The sequence below is a fragment of the Lygodium microphyllum genome, chromosome 8 (assembly GCF_053477565.2).
Source record: "Lygodium microphyllum isolate KBCC chromosome 8, Lygodium_microphyllum_v1.1.10, whole genome shotgun sequence".
Taxonomy (NCBI): Eukaryota; Viridiplantae; Streptophyta; class Polypodiopsida; order Schizaeales; family Lygodiaceae; genus Lygodium; species Lygodium microphyllum.
In genome coordinates, this window is record NC_141142.1 from 53,608,984 (window position 1) to 53,629,817 (window position 20,834).

The 20,834-nt window shown below is 40.1% G+C and overlaps 1 protein-coding gene across 5 annotated transcripts in view; it reads left to right on the forward strand.

The window, feature by feature from the left end:
* The window catches only part of LOC148032288 (pleckstrin homology (PH) domain-containing protein), a 242,042-nt gene that overhangs the window by 152,439 nt on the left and 68,769 nt on the right, over window positions 1-20,834 (forward strand). For all 5 annotated transcript variants that reach the window (XM_087682928.1, XM_087682929.1, XM_087682930.1 and 2 more), the window contains 3 exons: window positions 6,498-6,540; window positions 6,637-6,776; window positions 6,867-7,418. In XM_087682928.1, the coding sequence (XP_087539054.1) occupies window positions 6,498-6,540; window positions 6,637-6,776; window positions 6,867-7,418 (735 nt within the window). The remainder of the gene's footprint in view (window positions 1-6,497; window positions 6,541-6,636; window positions 6,777-6,866; window positions 7,419-20,834) is intronic.

Consider the following 20,834-nt stretch of genomic DNA (forward strand, 5'->3'; position numbering starts at 1 on the left):
GATTGACATTGTTCTGATTCTTCTTCTGATTTCTTTTCTGAGTCCATCTCTGACTCTGTGGTGGAAATACTTGACTCTAAAGTACTTGATTCTTCTTCACTTTCAAATGCATCATTATATGAATAAACACTTTCAGTGTCTGTAGAGCAATTTGACTAGTCTTCTGTTGAGTCAGATTCAAAATGATGCAAGTTGATTTTAGCTGAATTATTAAGTTCTTTTCCTTTCTTAGTACACTTGTTTGCCAAGTGTGTAGGACTGCCACATATGAAGCATTTGAGATCCTTTTTCTTGGAATCTTTTGAGTTCTCCTTGTTATGCAGATATTTTCCTTTTTTGTATCTGTAGGACTTTATAGAATGTCTGGAATGCTTGTGTGCATTGTCATAGTCTTTTTTGCTGAAAGGTTTGTAATGTAAATAATTCCTGTGATATTGTGATGAGTGTTGATGTCGAGAGGAATGCCGATGTCGATTGTTGTGCTTGTAGCTGTTATCACAGTTACATTTATCACATCCAAAATCTATTTCAAATTTATGGGCATGCTTACTAACAGATTGTGGAAATCTTTGGTTTAGTTGGGTTATCTTCTGAAGGTGACAGACCTCCTTGATTCTCTGCTCGATGGTCTGAATGATTTGATCAACACCGTCTGTAAAATCTTTGCTTTCAGTTTCATCTTTTGTTTACAATAGAAGGGGATAGGTTCTGGGAAAGAACAAACTAAGTGCTCTTTCATTGTGTTATCATGTGCACCTAATCCTTCGTATAAGAGATCTTTCATATAAATAAGATATTCTTTGTATATGCGTGGATCACACAATTCGGATTTAAGGAATGTTTCTCTGACTTCTAATACATCATCTAATTTGTTTCCTACTAACTCTCCTAGTAGTAGTTCGAAAAAGATTTGAACAGGGTCAGGGTTTTGTACAATAGCTAGTTTTACTTGTGGGTGTATAGAAGTCCACCAATGCTTTAAACCTCCTACGAAACCATGTGTGACTGCATTGAGAATGCCGATCTTGCTTGTTTGCGGTTTTTCCACTATTCTTTGACCGACGTAGGCATACATCATGTAAATCAATAACTTGATTTCTTTTGATGTTTTCCCATTGATTGACCAAATAGGGAATGAGCCGATTTTTTCGGGTACCCCGATTTTCCTATAGAAATCATTATAAGAAGTCCTTGAGGTGGAAGCTATTCTTGTGGCATTCACTGGTAAAGTTGGAGTAGCCAAAGAAGATTGATGGTGATGACTGCTGTGAACATTCATCTGAGCTCTGAGGATAGATGTAGGGGAAGATTTGGACCTGTGAGGGTTGATTGATGTGAACTCTTCTTCTATCACATACTCTCCATCTTCATCTGAAGATGTGATTGCATATGCTCTATTCTGCTCAAAGAAAGCCTGGTCGTGGTAATATCATGTCGGCAATTCTGAAGAGGGAAGATGAGGTGGATTTTGCTCTATGCTCTCATCTAAGATTCTAGAATCCAGTCTTTTATGCAGGTGACGAGTAAGTTCATCATTGTTTCTTTCTTTTATGTAGGTGATGAATTTTTGGGTCTGGAGATTAACCAAGGTCAAATCAAGCTTCAAGACCATGTTTTAAAGAAAATTCTAGATATGCCAGATCAGCTAACTTTTGTTAAACAACTTCAACAGTTTCTTGGCTGTTTGAATTGGGTCAACTCATCTACACCTAATATTGCCTTGTTTTCTAAGGAATTGTATCCTTTATTGAAGAAGGAAAATTTTCACTGGCAAGACATCCACACTGTAGCGGTGCTGAATATCAAGAGATTGATCAGCAATCTCCCACCACTCAGATTGCCAAGTGGTGGTCCTCTCATCTTCTACATGGATGCTTCAGATTCCGGCTGGGGTGCATGTCTCTGCGAGGAGAAATTTTCAGAGCTACACCCATGTAGATACGCATCAGGAATATTCTCCACTACTCGGAAGAACTACCCATCCTATTAGCAAGGAATCCTTGCCATGATTAAGGCTATTAAAGCCTTTCGGTTTTTCATAGAATTTGTCCCTTTCACCATCAGGACTGATTTGAAGCATGTACTCGACTACCTAACAAAAAAGACACCAAATGAAATAGGGAACAAAAGGTTACTTTGGTGGTCCGTTTGGATGTCACATTCGAGCATGTGCCAGGAATAATAAACACTGTAATCGATTTTACTTTCCAAAAAACCACCTTGAAGAAAAGAAAAAAGTAAAATATGCTTGCTGTACTATATTCCTGACTGTCTTTTAACAAATCCAATTCTTTGTTCCCGCCTAAAGGTATCTTCTTTACAGCTCACCCCGCTCCCATCTCTTAAGGCGGGAAAGCAATTGCTTCTCCACCCAAGGCCTACACATTGTAACTCATTGTAACATAAGCTTACGTACTTCCAAGTGTATTTTCAAGTTCAAGCTTACAACAAGAGCAAGTAGTTTTTGCTCAGAGAGTTCTCATCTTGTCCCTAAAGCTTTCATTTCATTTTTGTCTTGAAGTTCTGTCCTGCCGTCATACTGTCTCCATACCAGTATGACTATCTTGCTTGCACCTGTTTGGATCTATCATCTTTGTCATTCATTTTGAGCTTGATTCGCAAACTGTCTCGATTTTGAGTGTTTTCTCCATCGTCTTCCGCATTCCGCTGTGTACTTTGTGCCATGACCGTTGGTGACTTGTAGGCCGGATGTACCAATGCGGCTAAACCATGGATGGACTTATGCGTCCACGCCCATCTCCTCTCTGCTATCTCTCAAACATGTGCACGTTGTGTCTGTGTGATTACTGTACAAGCACGTGCCTCCACCAATGTCGCTCTAAAGAAGTGAAGGAGAAGGCCCATGATGGACCCCTCACAATCACTCATACGTAACACTCTATAAAAGAAAGTCGCGACAATGACAACGGTACGGATTTTTTGCCAAAACTGCTCATTAAGGTACAAGCGCTGTATGGCTTTGGCCTCCTTTGTTTCATGCTCATTCCAGTCATTCCATAGAGTGGACACCACTGTTTGCAAGGAGAACTGCACCTCATAAAGGCGTTCTAGCAATAACGACATGTAATCAAAGCGAGTTGAAGAAGGATTTTTCAACTCCAGTGTGCTTTGCTCATGATACATGACAAGCACCTTTACCTTTACCGTGAAGAATGTGACAATTGATGTAGCTTTGAAGACCACCCTTTTCACCCACTTGAGCTTCCCAATGTCCTCCATGAGCAAGTCCAAACAATGACTTGCACATGGAGTCCACACAATCGCAGGGAACTTAGCCTCAAGCAAATGGCTGATGTGCCGACAATTTGATGTATTGTTGGTAACAACTTGCACGACATTTGAGAGGCCCACCTACAACCACAATTTACAAATTACAAGTATACTTATTACTGACAATAGTTGGAAATTGGAGGTTAGAGAGAGAGAGAGTCTAGAGAGAGTTGAAACTTGAGCCTTTTAAGTCTCAAGTTTCAAGTTTCAACTTTCAAGATTCAAGAATGAAGAGAGATGTGGCCTGGGGGTTGGGGGCCTTACGGCTCGGGGGAAAAGAGAGAATCGAGATAGATCATAGATACATGAGAGAAATTAATTATTAGAATAGGGCGATAGATAGTTATGCATAAATGAAATTTCAATTATGAATCATGATATTATCATAATGAAATAAGTGAAACCAATTTTGAAAGGCAATTCGCAATGTTTACCTCAATGATAGCTTGTCTAATGTGGCGGTAGATGAATGCGCCCGTTGTTTTCCTCCCTCTCTTGCTGGTATCTACGGCCGGAAAAAAGTAAGTACCGAGTGGAAATGAGATGAGTATGTTGATGGTGCTCCATTTCTTACGATCGCTCCATCCGTCGGTGAGAATGGAGCAACCATATTTTATCCATGTGGCTCGAATAGGATCAAGGGATCTATCAATCCTCTCCTTCTCTTCATCAATCTTTTTCGTCCTCATGGCATTGTATGTGGCACCGGTTCATCCTTCACATGGATCCACATTGTCAATGACTTTTACCATCTTCCATTGCTCTTGCTTCAAGACATTGAATGCAAGATTGCACTCAATCACCATGCGTGTAATTTCAATGTTCGCAAATCTTTGTCTTTCTTTAAGAAAGGCAATTGATCCATACACATGACGGGAAGCTTGAGAGAGAGAGAGAGAGAGAGAGAGAGAGAGAGAGAGAGAGGATTGTCTCTATTGGCACTGCATGAGCCTCCACTCTTTGTCTTTTACTGGAGCTAGATGCGGATGTGGAGCCCCCGTAACCAATGGTGAAGGCCTCTCCCGCATTGGTTGAAGATATGCCCACATTTGATGCTTCCTCATTAGTAGGCATAGGAGTTGGTGCCGATAAGCCACTTCCTTCTCCTCTTGTGTATCCCCCTCTCATCTTGGCGAGAATCTCCTCCATGATGTTTTGAGGGATCTCGTTGTATGGAGCAACTTGCTCCCCCGCCTTCGAAAGATGTTGGAGAAGCTGAGTTGCACCACTTGTATAGCGCTTCTTGCAATACTTGCATGTCCAATGGTGGGAGTTGGACTTCTTTGTATCGCTCTCCACATGGATCGCATGCAAATTGAAGGCCTCGTGGTTCTCACGAGTCATGGTGCCGATGACGAATAAAGAGGCCACAGAGAGAGAGAGAGAGAGAGAGAGAGAGAGAGAGAGAGAGAGAGATGCTTGAGTCTCGACTCTTGAAATTGGAGAAAGGGAGGGAGACTCGAGAGGCCCGACGGTTGGGGTAAAGTTGAAAGAGCAAGAGTGAGAGAGAGGAGATCAGAGATGAGAATGGCAAATGCTTTGATAGGGTGTGACCCATGGATGAGATTTGAGAATGGCAAATGCTTTGATAGGGAGCAGGAAGGAGGGGATGGGAGGTGAGATTCGAGAATGACAAATCACAAGTCCATTCAAGAATCAAGATCCAAGAGAGGAAGATGAGAATCGTAAGTGCTTGCTGAATTGGTGTGGAAGCATGGAGGAGAGGAGCACCTTTTGTGGATGAGAGAAGGGTCAAAGTTCAAACAGTCAAACAGGGGTCAACGGTCAAAGAGAGGGCTGCCAGCTGGAAGGAATCCAAAGAGGGTTGGGGGGGGAGTGAATAGTTGGAAAAGGGGGTGGCATGAAGTATCCAAGGCTTCCTAGCCCCTCAAAAGTGCCATGCAGGCAGGTGGAATGCGCAGGAGTAAAGGCGGGGGGTGTAGGAAACGCGGGACACGGGATTGAGGACTCGTAGGCCAGGTGGCCCAAATAGGCCCAGAAAAATGTATGAATTCGTAATGACATATGTACCGTATGTTGTTAAGTGTTCCACCATTGGCCCATTTATCCTATGTAGATTTGATTTTATTTATTTATTGGTCTACTTTTCAAAAAAATGAGGAAAGGCTCTTGATGTTGGATCAAAAGGAGCAAATGACAGAAGAAAAGATGAGAATTGGACAGCATCTTGCCCAAAATGCAGGAACGGATGATTGTATGTTGATGTGCCACTTGAGTCCATACTTGGGAATGAAATTCCAGACCTCTCTAGAAATTGGGCAAGAAATAAAATGATGAGCAGGAGTCTCGTCACATATAGTACAGAAGACACATCTACCATCGGTAATCTTGTGATGGTGCAGCATATCCCCTTGAGGCTTGGGGAGATCCTTGATAAGAATCCTCCAAATAAAAGTTTAGAACTCCACAATTGAAGCAATTGATCATGCCACTTAGCTTAACTATTCCAAGAAGACTGAACTTTATTTGCCTTCTCGGTCACCCATATCTTATCCTCAACCAACTTGAGCGGCTAAAGCTTGATCATGTCAGGAAGTTATCTGGGTGTTCAAAGCCAGTCCTTAAGGTTCGCATGTAGAAGCCAGCCCTGAGATTTCCAATACATAAACTCATCATGAATGCATGAAGACATCTGAATCGAGCAATGTTTGAGGGCCCACATCCAACCTAATGGGATACTTGAAGTATCTAGTGATCTCTCCCTGAGAAACAATCCCACCCTGCCAACACAAAGCATATAAGTGCTCTCTACACCCAAGATCTCTGCTGCCTCCCTCAAGCCCTTAATGTTTGAAGTAAGAGACAAAGTGTTTGAAGCGTATTGTTTCAAGTCTCAACACTAATTGTAGGCCTTGAAATTGTGTAAGAATTTTTTGCATCCTGTGTAGCATTGGACATACATCCACAATGCTTTAGTCCAATTAGTACTGTAACATTGGATGATAGTAATCAGACGCTGGTGGATATGAACCCTAACTGGGGTGCTCTGTTTTGTGGAAACTAAGGTTCCATTTTTCTTTTTAATTGCACAAGGCAAATGCTTCATGCTTTCATTGTATGATGAGATACTGACAGAATCTTTACTGATTCAGAATTTGTATTGAAGAATGGTACTGAGAGTTTACTATGCTCACAAACTACTTTCTACTAGTACTTACAAGTGGGCATTGGTGTGGAATATGCAGGAACCATGTGTAACAGAGATGATGGTGACAGAACTTGCAACAGGTATCGCTGCTAGTTTTTCCCTGTACTGCACGGTATTGTTCTGAAGAATGACATTGGTCGCGCATATTTTTAAAAAACTTATTGCTTGCTGAACAGGATCAGCTGTTGGATACTGCTCATTCACATTGTCACCTGAAGAAGATAAATCTATGGAAAGAAAAGGAGAGGATGAATCTAGACCTATTTGTGTGTATGAGATGCAAAGTAAACCATTAGTATGGCCGGACAAACTTGAGGTAATCCAACATCTTCATGTGCAAACATGTTGTCCTAGGTTTGACCACATTAGTTATGCAGGTTTTGACATTTCTATCGTCAACATACAGGACACGAAAAAAGAGATTATTAATGGAAAAATCAGCTATGGTATCCACTTCTTTCCTGAGACACTTGAAAAAGACACAAAGCCTTCCAGGGCATCCTTCACGTCAAGTTTAAGACCAGGAATGATCCAGGTCTCGTATAGAAGTAGGGAATGTTGGACTGACATTGGTTTGAATTATGCAGCAAGAGCGGCTTGCTGGCAAATAGGCCAGGATACCATAGCTACTGAAACGGTGTTGGATGATGGAAAAAAACAACTTATTTTCAGATCATTGATCGTGGTGGTAAATGCTACAGATTTTCCTGTCGATCTTGCTCTATGCTTAACACAACCTAGCGGAAACACAAATGCACGGGACTCAAATCCTCTTACTGTTGCCAGTAGCACTCGTTTGGACAAAGGCAGCTCTGACTCAAGCAAGGGTGAAACTGAGGAAGTTTTTGAAAATGAACGCTATCAGCCTCTTCTTGGATGGGGAAGCACATGGCCCGGACATTTTCTACCTATGGATCCGAAACATTGGAGCAAACGTGACTATTCTTGCCCAAACCAGGTAAGAATGTGTTAAGGACTGCAGTAAAAAGTTTCAAACACAGGAAATGGTGCAGCTACTGACGTTGAAGAATAGTGATCACCTCATGTTTATTTCTTGCATTGTTGTTGCTGCTGCTATTGGAATATGAAGCTAGTACTGTTGTGGTTGTCAATTATTTCTTATACATCTCCTATCTTTGAAATACTTCTATCAATTTGAAGTTCCTAAGGGTTATGAATCCCTTAAAAGAGTATTAAAGGAATCCATTTAGAAGAACTTAGTGCATAACAGAGGCTATTGAAGGTTAGTATTTTGCAATGCAGTTCTCCTTTAAGAGAAGAGAAAAGCGGGAAAGAGATGGCCTCAGAAAACACTGCTAAGTAAATATACAAAATGATCATGTATAGGAATTTGATAGTATATCAAAGTTACAAGAGAGACTCTAATACAAGGGCTGAGTGTACAGCCAATCAGGTGGTCTGTAATGCCAAACCATACTGACAGGGGATGGCTATTTTCTAGCTTCCCATTCTAGTCCCATCCCATCCCAATACCATTCCAGTCCTGTCCCCATGCTAGAGCCCCCTCTTACCTCCTTGTTTTTGTGAGGTCCTAAAGGCTCTCACGCTAAGAGTCATCTAGTAGTCCTGGGTGCAAATCAAGTATTGCTGCTTGAGTCCCTATATTCTGCAAAATTGATTTCCATAATTCAAAGAAACAGCCCAATCGATCTGCATATGCGACTAAACTTGCTTCTTGATGCAAAAAGTTGTAGTTCCAGGTTAGGGAGATCTAGCCCTCTGTACTGTCTATTTATTTTCACTATTTGCATGAGAGAACTAGTTCCAGGATCCAAGTGGAAGATCAAATCTGACTACATGCAAGATGATAGAATTGACTATTTGGAGCTGAACATGCAAAGAACAGGTTGTATAGGCCCAATGCTTGACATGCCTTGCAATCTTCTTTATGATGTAATCAGGGCTCTCTCTTTCCAAGAGACTTCCGTTCCGAGTATGAATTCCTAGTTGTTGAAGACTTCACCCTTGTTAACAACCTTGGATTGCTAGGTGACAGAAGCTAAATCATTCTGTAATAAGCTGACAAGGGATAATTTATTCTAGTTAAGCTTGAAACCTCCATCGGAAATGAATAATTAAACAGCTTGCAATCCCTTGCAAAGCATCTGGAAGGCCTTAGAAACATAGAAAATCGTTGGCAAATCTTCGACCAACAATTTTCTTGCAAAAATATTATGAGCCAAAATGGAATCCTTAACGCATATTTTAAGATCCTCTTACTCACTTTTTGACACTGCAATCATGATTTGTACCAATGATTTCCATCCTTTTGGAGGCTAGGCCTCATGTGCGGTTCTTGCAATATCTTTTGAGGGTGCATTTGAAGGCAAGATATCCTCCATACGAACTCTCATGGTTTTGTTTCAAAATCTTGTATATTTCTTCCCTCAGAGGGACTCTTCCTAGTACCAAATCTGCACCTTTCATCAACAGGACATTGTTTTACCATAAGTTATTTTTTCAGCTCTCCTAGTGATGGCATACAAAGCTTGCTAAACATAAAAAATAAAGGTCAAGTATAGGTCACAAATAGAAGTGGGCTAAAGGGGTATCATTATGGCATGGATCTTTATCCTTTGAAAGATACCTAGAGGTTGACATTGACAAACAATATAGATGTTGGCTCTACAAGCACATAGACAACTATGTTGATATTGGTTCAATGAACTTGTAAGCAAACCACTTGTAGCATAGAAGCAAATTATTTGTGGAGTCCAAGAGTGGATCTCTCATGAGAGAGGCCATGAAAATTAGAGCATTAAGCCTTATTTGCAGAAATCTTGAACTAGAACCCATTCATACTACACGATCTATCAATCATGAGGATGTGAAATTGTATTGCTTTGCTTAGCATTTGATTAAAAGTTAATCAAATGTGAAAATGTAACTTGCACATATGAGGCGCACATCAATTATTTCAGGGACGAAGGATATGTAGATATCAGTTTGGTGCCAAAGGCAAAAGTTATAATAAGTTATACCTGATAGGTACTAGGTGGTATTGGGTGTTAGAAGTTGGCCTTGAACATTTAATTAGCCATTAGTGTTAGTGATAACACTAGGGAATGGGCATTAATTAATCAATTAATGCCAAATTTGGGCTTATGAGTGCTAAGGATCACTCGAGTGATAAATTGGCCTAGCCAATTCAATTGTTGGTTGGTTAGATTATTTTTTTGGGCAAAAAAATAATTATCGAATTCATTTTCAATATTTATATTTTGAAAATTAATTTAATGGATAATGTTGGAAATTTGGCTTAGAAGGTTGCCACTCCGCAAAACTTGCCCATGCAAGTTTGGGAAAGTTGAATTGGGGATGAAGGGAGAAGAGAAATCTTGTTTTTTGCATTTTGAAGTTGTTGGAAAGAGAGGTTGGGCTGTTGCTCCTTGCTTTTGGGGCCATTTCTTAGCCATTTGAGATTGTTTTGGTGAAGGCGGCTGCATATTTTTGACCACGGGAAGCTGATGATCGTGGTTGATACACTTTCTCTTGAATATTACAGCCTTTGATACTCCCTTTGCTATTGTGAGTCCATTTGGGGCTGGAAAATTGGGCCAATAGCTCAATTTCACTAGAATCTCATGACAAATTTTTGAATTCTCTCTCTTTTTGCAGCCATTTCCTAACTTTGGGCCAAGTTTTACAGCAATCCAGCCATTAGAGATGGAGATTTTGGTGAATTTCTATTGTAAACCCTAATTTACACTAAAAATTAGGGTTTCACAGCCACCTCGAGAAGTGTGCATAGATTTAAGGCTTCAGAGTTGAATTTTCAGTGTTGAAATTCGTTTTCTTTAGGAGGTTTTAAGAGCCTAGCCAGCGAGCTTTGAATTTAGGGCAAATTTATTTCCAAAGGAGTATGGGTGAAGGTCAATCCCCTAGCAAAGCAAGGGGCTAATTGATTTATGATCTTGCTAGTTGTTTATGATAGCAAGAGTCACTTGGATTAGTGGAGGAGGTTGAGGAATCTCACTTGTACTCTATCCATTTGCAATACAAGTTAAAGAAACCATCAAATCCGTTGACTTGGTGGGCTCGAGGCACATGATTGAAGTTTAGAAGTTTTGCTCAAGTACTGCAATTATGTTTAGCTGAGCATTTACAACAAGTATGCCATGTTACAGTGAGATGGGATCAAGCAATGATGATGCATCTCATTCTTAAAATGCACATAATTAAGGGAAAAATGCAATATGTAATCTTGGAATAGGCTTACAACATAGAGAACAAAGAGAAAATGTGGTTGTTGACCAAGGAGCGGGTCCTTCAAGCCACAGGATGCTAATGAATAGTAAGAAGATGAAGAATATGATGATGAGTTTAAGGGTTGATTGAAGGCACCACTTGATATCTTAGTTCAATTGGCCAAAGATCCACAATTTGAGAGATTTTTGAATTCTTCGACACCAAGGCCAAGAAGAAGATGTTATTTCAAAGGCCTTTGGGTAGCAACAAGCTTTTAAAGGACAACCACTGTAGCTTGCAAATGCACGGAGGGTTGGGGATGAGCAAAAGTAAATGGTACCAATGGAATTGGATACCCAAATGCAAGGCCATCTTGGTAGTGCCAATCTAAGGGGTTTCGGATAGGCAGACATGCATGTAATGATAGGGCAGCTAGGATACTTTGGTGGTGGCACTATTTTCCGTGCTGTGGTAGGTTCGGGAGCACATACGGGAAAGTATGGCACGACTCCTTATGGTTTGTAACAACAAATGCATGGTATGCCAAGGGCCAATGTATTTAGGTATGGCTAGTAATATGAGAACCCCATGTATGGTAGCATTAGCATGATACCTTGGGCACAAAGTGGCATGTTTGGTAGTGCATTTGCATCCTCAAGTGCTTGTGGGACGCAAGGAATGAGTTTTGGTCATGCAAATGCTTCTTTTGGTATGGGTCATGTTGTAGAACTCATGTTTTTTTAAATTGTATTACGACATGGTACATGTCACAATAGTTAAATCTCTCTTATGCATGATTTTGAACATGTAATTTTTTATTCCAACCGCCGATAACCTCGATGGTGGTACGTTATATCTTCAGCTCTCCGAAGTGCGAGAGTATATGATCGAAGCAATGTTCTGATATAGATGAGGACAATATGCAAATAGAGGGGTCGATATTGCAAGGGGTGGAGGCCACTGAAATCTTGGACCATGTAGAGGAGCCAACATCGGGCACCCTTTTTGCAGTAGCTAGTGTATGGCAACTTGACGCCAAAAGAGGTAGCAAAAGACCATTATGAAGGTGGAAAAGGGGTAAAGTTTGAGTCCTATGGTGCACATGATAGGCTGAAAGCCTTGACTTTTATTTAGTAGTTTGATGCAGCCTATTTGGGGGGAGGGGGGGGCGGGGGGGGGGGGGGGGGGGGGGAGGGGGGACTTATTTGAATTCTCAAAGATTCGAAAGGCAATCACTTTCTTGAAGAGAAATGGATTGCAATGGTGGTCTACGCTCTTAATGCAAGGTAGAGTACTATCAACATGGCTACGATTAAAGAAAATGTTTGCATTGAATTGGTTGACTTGTACATTGGAGGTGGACATGATGACAACTTGGAACAAGCTTCATCTAATGCATTGCAATAACTTGGAATAGTGTAATAAGAAGTTTTGGGATGACTTCTTGTCACTAACTTCTTGTTGTCCACTTCCTGCGCAAGAGTAAGTGGAAACGTATGTATGTGGGCTACCTAAGGAAATTAAGAATTTTTGCATTGAATCCACTGGGTCAAGGATGCCTTAGCTCATAGAGATTGTTGCTACAGCTGATGCATTGTTGCATGGTAAAGATTTGGGCTTCAACAAAGCGGGGAGAAGCTGAAGAAGTTGTCAAAGGCTGAGAAAAGGGGCATACTTGAAAATAAACTTGAAAAGATGTCAAAAAAATAAGGGAAGGGTTGGAAATCAATTGCACAATCTAGTCAAATAAGGGCTACAAATAAATGCTTTGTTGTGAACATGGGGGTCACGTGGCTAAGGACTGTCCCAATAGGTAATAAGCTGAAAATCCAAAAAATCGGGGAAATCCCCAGGGTAAGAAGCCTAAGACATCAGTTGGATTGATGCTAGATGTTGTTAGTGATTAGCCCAATGATGATGCTACTAAGCTATGTAGAGTATGGGAAAAAGTCAGAGATCAGCATGCTTTAATTTTCTTTGACAATGAAGCACGATCCAATTTTCTCTCTATAGACATGGCAGCCCGTCTAGGTATTAGAGAGGATGAGATGGGACCCATGGGAGAAATGGATATGCCACACATGGTCCATGCAGAGCGTGTCACACTGCTCATTGGAAAGCTTCGTTTATACATTCAGGGATATGTGGATAGCAAAGAGTTCTTTATTGCTCTGCTTGAGAATTGTGATGTCTTGCTTGGTATGCGTGGTTGACATCTTATGCATGCTGTGATTGATTCGCATGCTAAAGTGATCACTATTCAACATAAGGACAAGATCCATACGTTGGATGTAAAGTTGAAAGGGAAATCTGTCCTACTTGTAGTGGATGCTACCATTTCCAAACAAAGGAATGAAAAATCACTTTTTAGTATATTTGGTTTTTACTAAGCATTAGGTTAATAATGAAAATGTTGGGAATGTGTCAAAGTTAGGGAAGGATTGCATCTCATTTCTGAAAATGTATGCTGATTGCTTTTCTCAGTGACTTTCGAAGTAGCCTAAAAGGTTAGAAGATCATGGCATAGATTTTATCCTTGAAGGTAGTTCACCTAATAATCCATCCTATAGGGTAAGTGCAGTCGAGCAGGAGGAGATGAGATGGATGTTTTTTTAATCTATGTTTCACTTTCAAATTGTGCACGTAGATAGGAAAAAGAATGTGGTGGTTGATGCATTGTTAGGCACGCCTTAGATTTTGGTTGTCACTATGGTACATTATACTGAGTTGGATGGCATGAAAGATTAGTATGGTGCTGATTGAAACTTTGCAAATGTATATGATTAGCTTTGCAATGGCTAGAGGCATGAGCAGCTTGTACTCTTAGATGGATTTTTGATGATGCAAGGATAATTGTCTCTCACAAAGTAGTTGAGGCCTAAAGTGATCACTAAGAGTCATGCTCCTCTTCATGTAGGACATGGAGGGATTGATGCCACAGTGAGGGCAGGGGAGCATTTTTTTAATTGGCCTTCTTTGAGACATGATGTTAACCAATTTGTTAGGACATACATCATATGATAGAAAGTGAAGTATGATAGGGAAAATTGTTGGGTTATTGCAGCCATTGCCTATTTGAGATAGGCCTTGGGAGACCATTGCTATAGACTTTATCTTTGAGCTTCCTAGAACATCTACAAGAAATCATGGGATATGGATAAGTATTTGTAGGTTTAGTAAGTAAGGCCATTTAATTCTAGTGAGGAAGAAGATAAAGGTTGATCATACGGCACTCCTGTGCAGGACATGAAGGGATTGATGCTACAGTGAAGGCAGTGGAGCATTTTTTTTATTGGCCTTCTTTGAGACACGATGTTGAGCAGTTTGTCAGGATAGACATCATATGATAGAAAGCAAAGTATGATTGTGGAAAAATGTTAGGTTTATTGCACTCCTTGCCTATTCGAGATAGGCCTTGTGAGAGCATTGGTATAGAATTGGTTTTTGAGGTTCCTAAAACATCTACAGGAAATGATGAGAATGGATAATTTCATTTCGATGAGGAAGAAGATAAAGGCTGATCATATGGCATGCTTGTTTTTGTAGAATGTGTTATCATGGGATACTAGAGTCGATCCTTAGTGATCAAGACCCTCAGATGACCAATTTGTTTTAGAAGGGCATGTTCAAAAATATGGGTACCATGTTGAAATTTTCTTCCTCCTCTCATCTGCAAACAGATAATTAGTGAAAAGAGGCAAATTCTAGAGTCCTTGATCTCTTAAGATACTATGTATCTAAGCATAAGTCACAGTGGGAGCAGTATTTGCCTTTGGTAGAGTTTGCATACAATAATACCGTGCATATTTCCATTGGCAAAGTTCCATTTGAGGTTGTGGAAGGTGGCAAGAAAGTGCTCCTTATGTTGCACACAAAGAACAAGATCTTTGAGGCTAATTTGAAACATGGGTGTAGCCTATGCAAAGGTTAAGTATGCTCTTCAGAGGTCTCAAGAGTAGCAAAAGAAGGTAGTTGATTGCTATATACGTGCTTTGGAGTTTACAGAGGGTAATTATGTGTTGCTGCATTTTTAAAAGGCAAGGCTGAAAAAGATGAAAGGTTGAGAGAGATTGTATCCAAAGCTAAGTATGAGATACTATTTGCCTTTTCAGGTGTTGGAGAGAACTAGCAATGTTGCTTATAGATTGAAATTACCTTTGCATTGGCGGATACACGGTGTCTTTCATGTGAGCTTGTTGAGGCCTTTTCATGGTGATATGCTTGAGGATGTATCTACTGAAACTCAACTAGAGGTTGAGGAGTTGGATGATTCTGGTAACCAAGTAGATTTTGTCACATAAAGAGAGAAAGATCAAAGGTAAAGTCTCCAGAAGCTATTTGACAAAGTTTAGAACTATTCACCAATGGATGAGAAGTGGATGGAAGAGGATGACTTGGTAATCCATCCTTAGTTATTGCAGGTTTACCTCCTAGCTTTTTAGTCAGAGCTGACTTTGGATCGAGCTTAGTTAATTTCAGCAGAGTAGGGATCTAGAGCATTGCCTAATGCTGAAGGAGGAGGCAACACTTCCACTCCTCTAGTGATGGATAGCCCTCATATATAGTGGATCTCAGATGTATTTTAGCGTGCACTCACAGTACTTTACTGACTATATGTTTGCCATGAGGTCACTATTCAATGTACTAGTCAGTGTAGTTGGTATGCAGATGGGTATGGTTTCCAGTGCAACTTTGAAACTATACATTTGCAACAATCTATGATTACCAATGCATCAATATGTATTGGTATGCAACAATCTATGATCACCGGAGATTAATTATCGGCTTTTGGTTTTCAGTGATGGTTATTAGTGTTTAGTGGCATTCAACTGGTTTTGTGGACGGCACCATGTTTTATGAATGCCATTGATAATTCACCCATGGTTTGTACTTAGTTTATGCTCTGCTATGGTTATTTTGCCAAAACAGTTGAGATATGCTAATGAGAAATGCATTCTTTAGATTTCAAGCATTAGTATTGGATTCTTTATGAGTCGTATGTTTTATGTATGCTGGCTGGAAATTTTCAGCGAGTCTTTGATATTAGCATGGTTAAGGAGTAGTAGCCAATGTTATTTTTACTATGATGCATTTTGGGAAATTTGAGTGCGGTATGTTTTGTTTTAGCACGTTGCAGTGCAATTGAGGATAATTGCAAGGATTTCAAAGGGGTGACCTATCTCACAAGGACATGAAATTTTGTTGCTTTTCTTAGCATTTTATTAAAAGTTAATCAAATGTGCAAATCTGACTTGGTTATGTGTGATAGGTACCACGTGGTAGCGGGTATCAAAAGTTGGTCTTAAATATTTAATTAGACATTAGTGTTAGTGAGATGACACTAGGGAATGGGCATTAATTAATTAATAAATGCCAATTCCGGGCTAATGAGTACTCAAGATCACTTGCACGATAAATTGGCCTAGCTAATTTAATTGTTGGCTGGTTAGATTTTTTTTCAAAGGCATAGAAATAATTACTGAATTAATTTCAAAATCTATGTTTAGAAAATTAATTTAATGGGCTGGATGTTATTGGAAGTTGAGTTTAGAAGCTTGGCAAAACTTGCCCATGCAAGTTTGGGAAAGCTGAATTGGGATTGAAGCGAGAAGGAAAATTTTGTTTTTGCATTTTGATGTTGAAAATAGAGGTTGGGCTACTGCTGGATGCTTTGGGGCCATTTCTCAACCATTGGAGACCATTTTAGTGAAAGTGGTTGCATATTCGTCACTAGTGGGAGGCTTGTGATTGGGAGTGATGTAGTTTTTGGTGAAGATTACAACCTTTGATGCTCCATTTGGGGCAAGAAAACCAGGTCAATAGCTCAATTTCACCAAATTCTTGTGACAAATCTCTGAATTTTCTCTCTCCATAGCATCCTCTCTCTTTCTACAATTGTTTCCTAGCTTTGCTTCAACTTTTATAGCAATCGAGCCAATGGAGGCGGAGATTTTGGTGAATCTATGCTATAAACCTAATTTACAACAAAAATTAGGATTTTACAACCACCTCAAGAAGCTTGCCCAGATTCGAAGGCTTAAAACTTGAATTTGCAATGCTGAAATCAGTGTATTTCAGGAGGATTCAAGAGGCCATCTAGCTAGCATTGAATTCGGGGCTAATTTATTTTTCAAGGAGTATGTGTGAAGGTGAATCTCCTAGGAAATCAAGGGGAAAATTAATTTAAGAGTTTGTGTAAGTACTTAGATTAGTGGAGGAGGTTGAAGAATCTTATTTTTACTCCATCCATTTGCAATACAAGTTAAATAAACACCACAAGGGGAGCCAAGTTGTGGGGCTAATAGATTGTGCAATGTTCAAGATTAAGTGGTAACATTTGCATTTTGAGTTTATGTGAATTTATACTTGCTATAGTTAGTGTTAAATCAGGTTAGTATAATCCAACCTGAGGAGGAAGGTTGGTTTCACGATCCTTTAGCCATACTAATTGTTAAGACGCATTTACACTTGTGATTGAATGGCCATGGTATATGAAACAATGGTGTGGGTGCCTATCCAATATGTCTAGGGATGTAGCACTTCCCCCTTCATGAATGATGATTGCCCTCAATAATATCCTTAGGGATGAATGTATTGACTCCTATGTAACCTTTGCCTTTGGGTAGTTCTTTCACTTGACCAACTATTCGCGATAAATGGTTCAATAGAATCACCGGCTCTATTTCTCAAAAGTCCAATGCACGTGTGAACGGAATGCTACAAGTTGTATCCTCAAAGTATACAACTCACTTAGTTGGGACAACCTGTGCATTAGTAACAATTATTGGTGCAAATGGCTTACATGGGAGCTGGTGGGTGAACACAACTATCCAAAGGTAAATGCAGAGAACAAGATACTAACTAATCTTCTTAGTAGTTTGATTTGCGGTACCTCAAAGATTATCCAATAATACATGCTAGTGTGCATTGAATCATAGTCCTTTGATACATTTAGATACATCCACATACCTTCGAGAATCTCACAAGGATTATAGTGAAGGTGAGCACATTGAAATTGGGGGAGTTGTTTCATAACCATAATTAAGAGCGGACTATCTTTGTTAGGAGAGAACTTAGTACTTTATATGGTTAAAACCGTGCGTCAAGTACACAAAATTCTGAGTGTGAGCTCCTTGCCATTTGACAAGATGATCCTCTCCTTGATTGTGAGAGAGGACGGCGGGATTGAAGCTTAGCACAGAAAACAATAGACAGTGTGAGAGTGAAGTAGGACACCCAATGCAATAGCTGAAAGAGTGTAAAATGAAAGTACGAGGTACAACCCTTAAACCTTAGGGTTGTAGAGGGTGTTCACACTTGAACACGGTAAGTGCCCGTAAGTGTGTGTCATAAGTATATACGAAATAATACCATAAGTATGGGGAAAAAAACCTCTCCTACTCAAAGTAAAAAGTGCCCTAGTGTCCTACTGATCATTAATACTCCTATGTGAGCATAGGCGTAAGTGAGGCGTGAGTGAAATACCCAACAAAACCCCATGGAGTGAAGAGTCATCAAGTACACTAGGATCATTCGTGAGCAAAGGAGATCAAATTTAAAGCATTGCGAAATGCTTTAAATTTTCACGAGAAAGAGCTTTTGTGAAGATGTCTGCCACATTACTAGTGGTAGGACAATAGACAAGGCTGATATCACCTACATGTAGCCTCTCTGACAAAGTGATAATGTAACTCAATGTGTTTTGTGCGTGCATAAAACACAGGGTTCTGTACCACTGCAATGGCACTCTAATTGTCAGTGAACAAAGGAGTAGGCTTCGTAACAGATACATCCAGATCAGCAAGCAAGCGTGTAATCCATACGCATTCGACTGTGGTAGTGAAAGCTGCCTTTTATTTAGCTTCACATGACGATTTGGCAACAATGGATTGCTTCTTGCTAAGCCAAGATATACAAGACGAGCCAAGAAAGAAACAATTGCCTCTAGTGGAGTGATGTGAATCATAATCACCAGCCCAATCAGAATCACGGTAAGCATGTAACTGTAGTGGTTCCCCCTTGCATAAAGCAATCCAAGAGATCTAGTACCCTGCAAGTAATGGAAGACACATTTAACAGCTTGCCAATGTGACATGCGTGGCTGATGCATATATTTGCTTAGGGCTGAAACTACAAACTATATGTCCGGCCTAGTGTTGCATAAGTAAGGCATCCAACTGTTGGAGCATATGTGTGAATATCAAACAAATCACTGTCATCATGTAATGACAGCTTAAGTCCAGGTTCCATTGGTGTACAGATTGGATTGCAAATCCTGTAAGCCAAACTTCTTTAGAAGTTTACCAATGTATCTTGACTTTGATAACCCAATACCTCTAGCATCATGTATGAAATGAATGCCCAAGTAATAATGCAAAGACCCCAAGTCTGACATGTTAAAAATTTGCTGCAAATTTTATTTAAATGCTGAAATCTGATCAGTATGTGTCCCTGTAAGCAAGAGATCATCAACATAAAGACAAATGATCAGCATGGACACCCCCCCCCCCCCCCCCCCTTTACATACGTAAAGGGTAGACTCAGATGAGCTGTTTATGAACCCTTGGCTAAGCAAGAAAGCATCTATCTTTGCATACCAAGCTCTAGGAACTTGTTTCAAACCATATAAGACTTTTTTTAGCTTGCAAACCAAGTGTTCCAAGCCCTCAATTGCAAAACCAATGGGCTGTTGTACATATACTTTCTCATGAAGTTCCCCATGTAAAAATGTAGTTTTAATATCCAACTGATGCATAATCCATCCATAATGAGCAGCCAAAACAACCATAGACCTGATGGTCGTTATGCAGGAAGTAGGAGCAAATGTCTCCTCATAGTCAATGCCTTTCTTCTGTGCATAGCCTTTGGCTACAAGCCTTGCCTTGTATTTGTCAATGGATCCATCTGCATTCTGTTTCAGCTTGTAGACCCATTTTATTCCAATGGATTTTCTCCCAAATGGCAAAGAAACCAAATCCCATGTTTGATTCTTAGTGATAGAATCCAATTCAGCTTTCATTGGTGCCATCCAATGCACACTCTATTGTGCATCCTCAAAACATCAAGCTTTCATCATTAAGGGTGCTTGCTGCCATAACGAACTCCATGGTATGTGCAGTATCATGTATACGAGCTTGCCTTCTAGTACGACCAGCCATGGGTGCATCCAGATGACTATCTTTAATAGTCTGTAAATACCATCTAGGCATTTGTCTTGCCTCCTAACTGTGCATAAGCCCTTATAGAATAGTTTTAGCACTTTGGTGAATATTCAGATCAGCCAATGGCTGATTTTCTGCATTTTCCAAAGGAGCAGCTAGCTGAACATTGAGTTTACTTATTGAAACTCTAGCTGAATCACCAAATGTAATGGGCAGCAGCCCTTCAAATACATCATGGGCAGCCCGATATGTGTCTAAACCAGCTAGGGACAATCCTGATTTTTCATCAAATAATACATCCCTACTGACAAACACCTTTTTAGAAACACAATCATAGAGTTTGTAGCCTTTGCTCTCACTGCTATATCCCACAAAAATGCATTTAACAACCTTATTATCCAACTTTTTTCTTATTACCTTTGGAATATGTGCATATGCAAGGCATCCAAAGGTATGAAAGTGTCCAATAGGAGGTTTTTGACTGTTCCAAGCCTCAAAAGGTGTAATTTTCTTCAAAGCTTTGGTGGGGCATTTGTTCAGAACATGGCAAGCACACATGACGGCTTCCATCCAAAAACTATGTGGCAAGCTCTTTGCTTTCAGCATACATCTGTCAATCTCCATGATTGACCAATTCTTCCTCTCCGCAACCCCATTCTGCTGTGGAGTATAAGGTATAGTGTATTGATGGACAATGCCCTTCTACTTCAAAAAAGAATTCAGCATAGAGGACATGTATTCCGCCCCTCGGTCCGAACGGAGAGTCTTAATTTTACAACTAGACTGGTTTTCAACAAGTGCAATAAAAGCCAAGAATGCATTAAACTTTTGGAGGTTGAGATTGAAAAAGCAAATTATGGTTAGATGTCAAGAAAATATTGTAAATTTTGGAAATTGAGGCTGAAAAAGCAATTATGGTCAGGAGATCATAGTCACAAGAGAGTCAAGGTAGTGCCTCAATGCTATGTTTTTGAACACGAGGCCTTAGAGTGTAGGAAAATGCC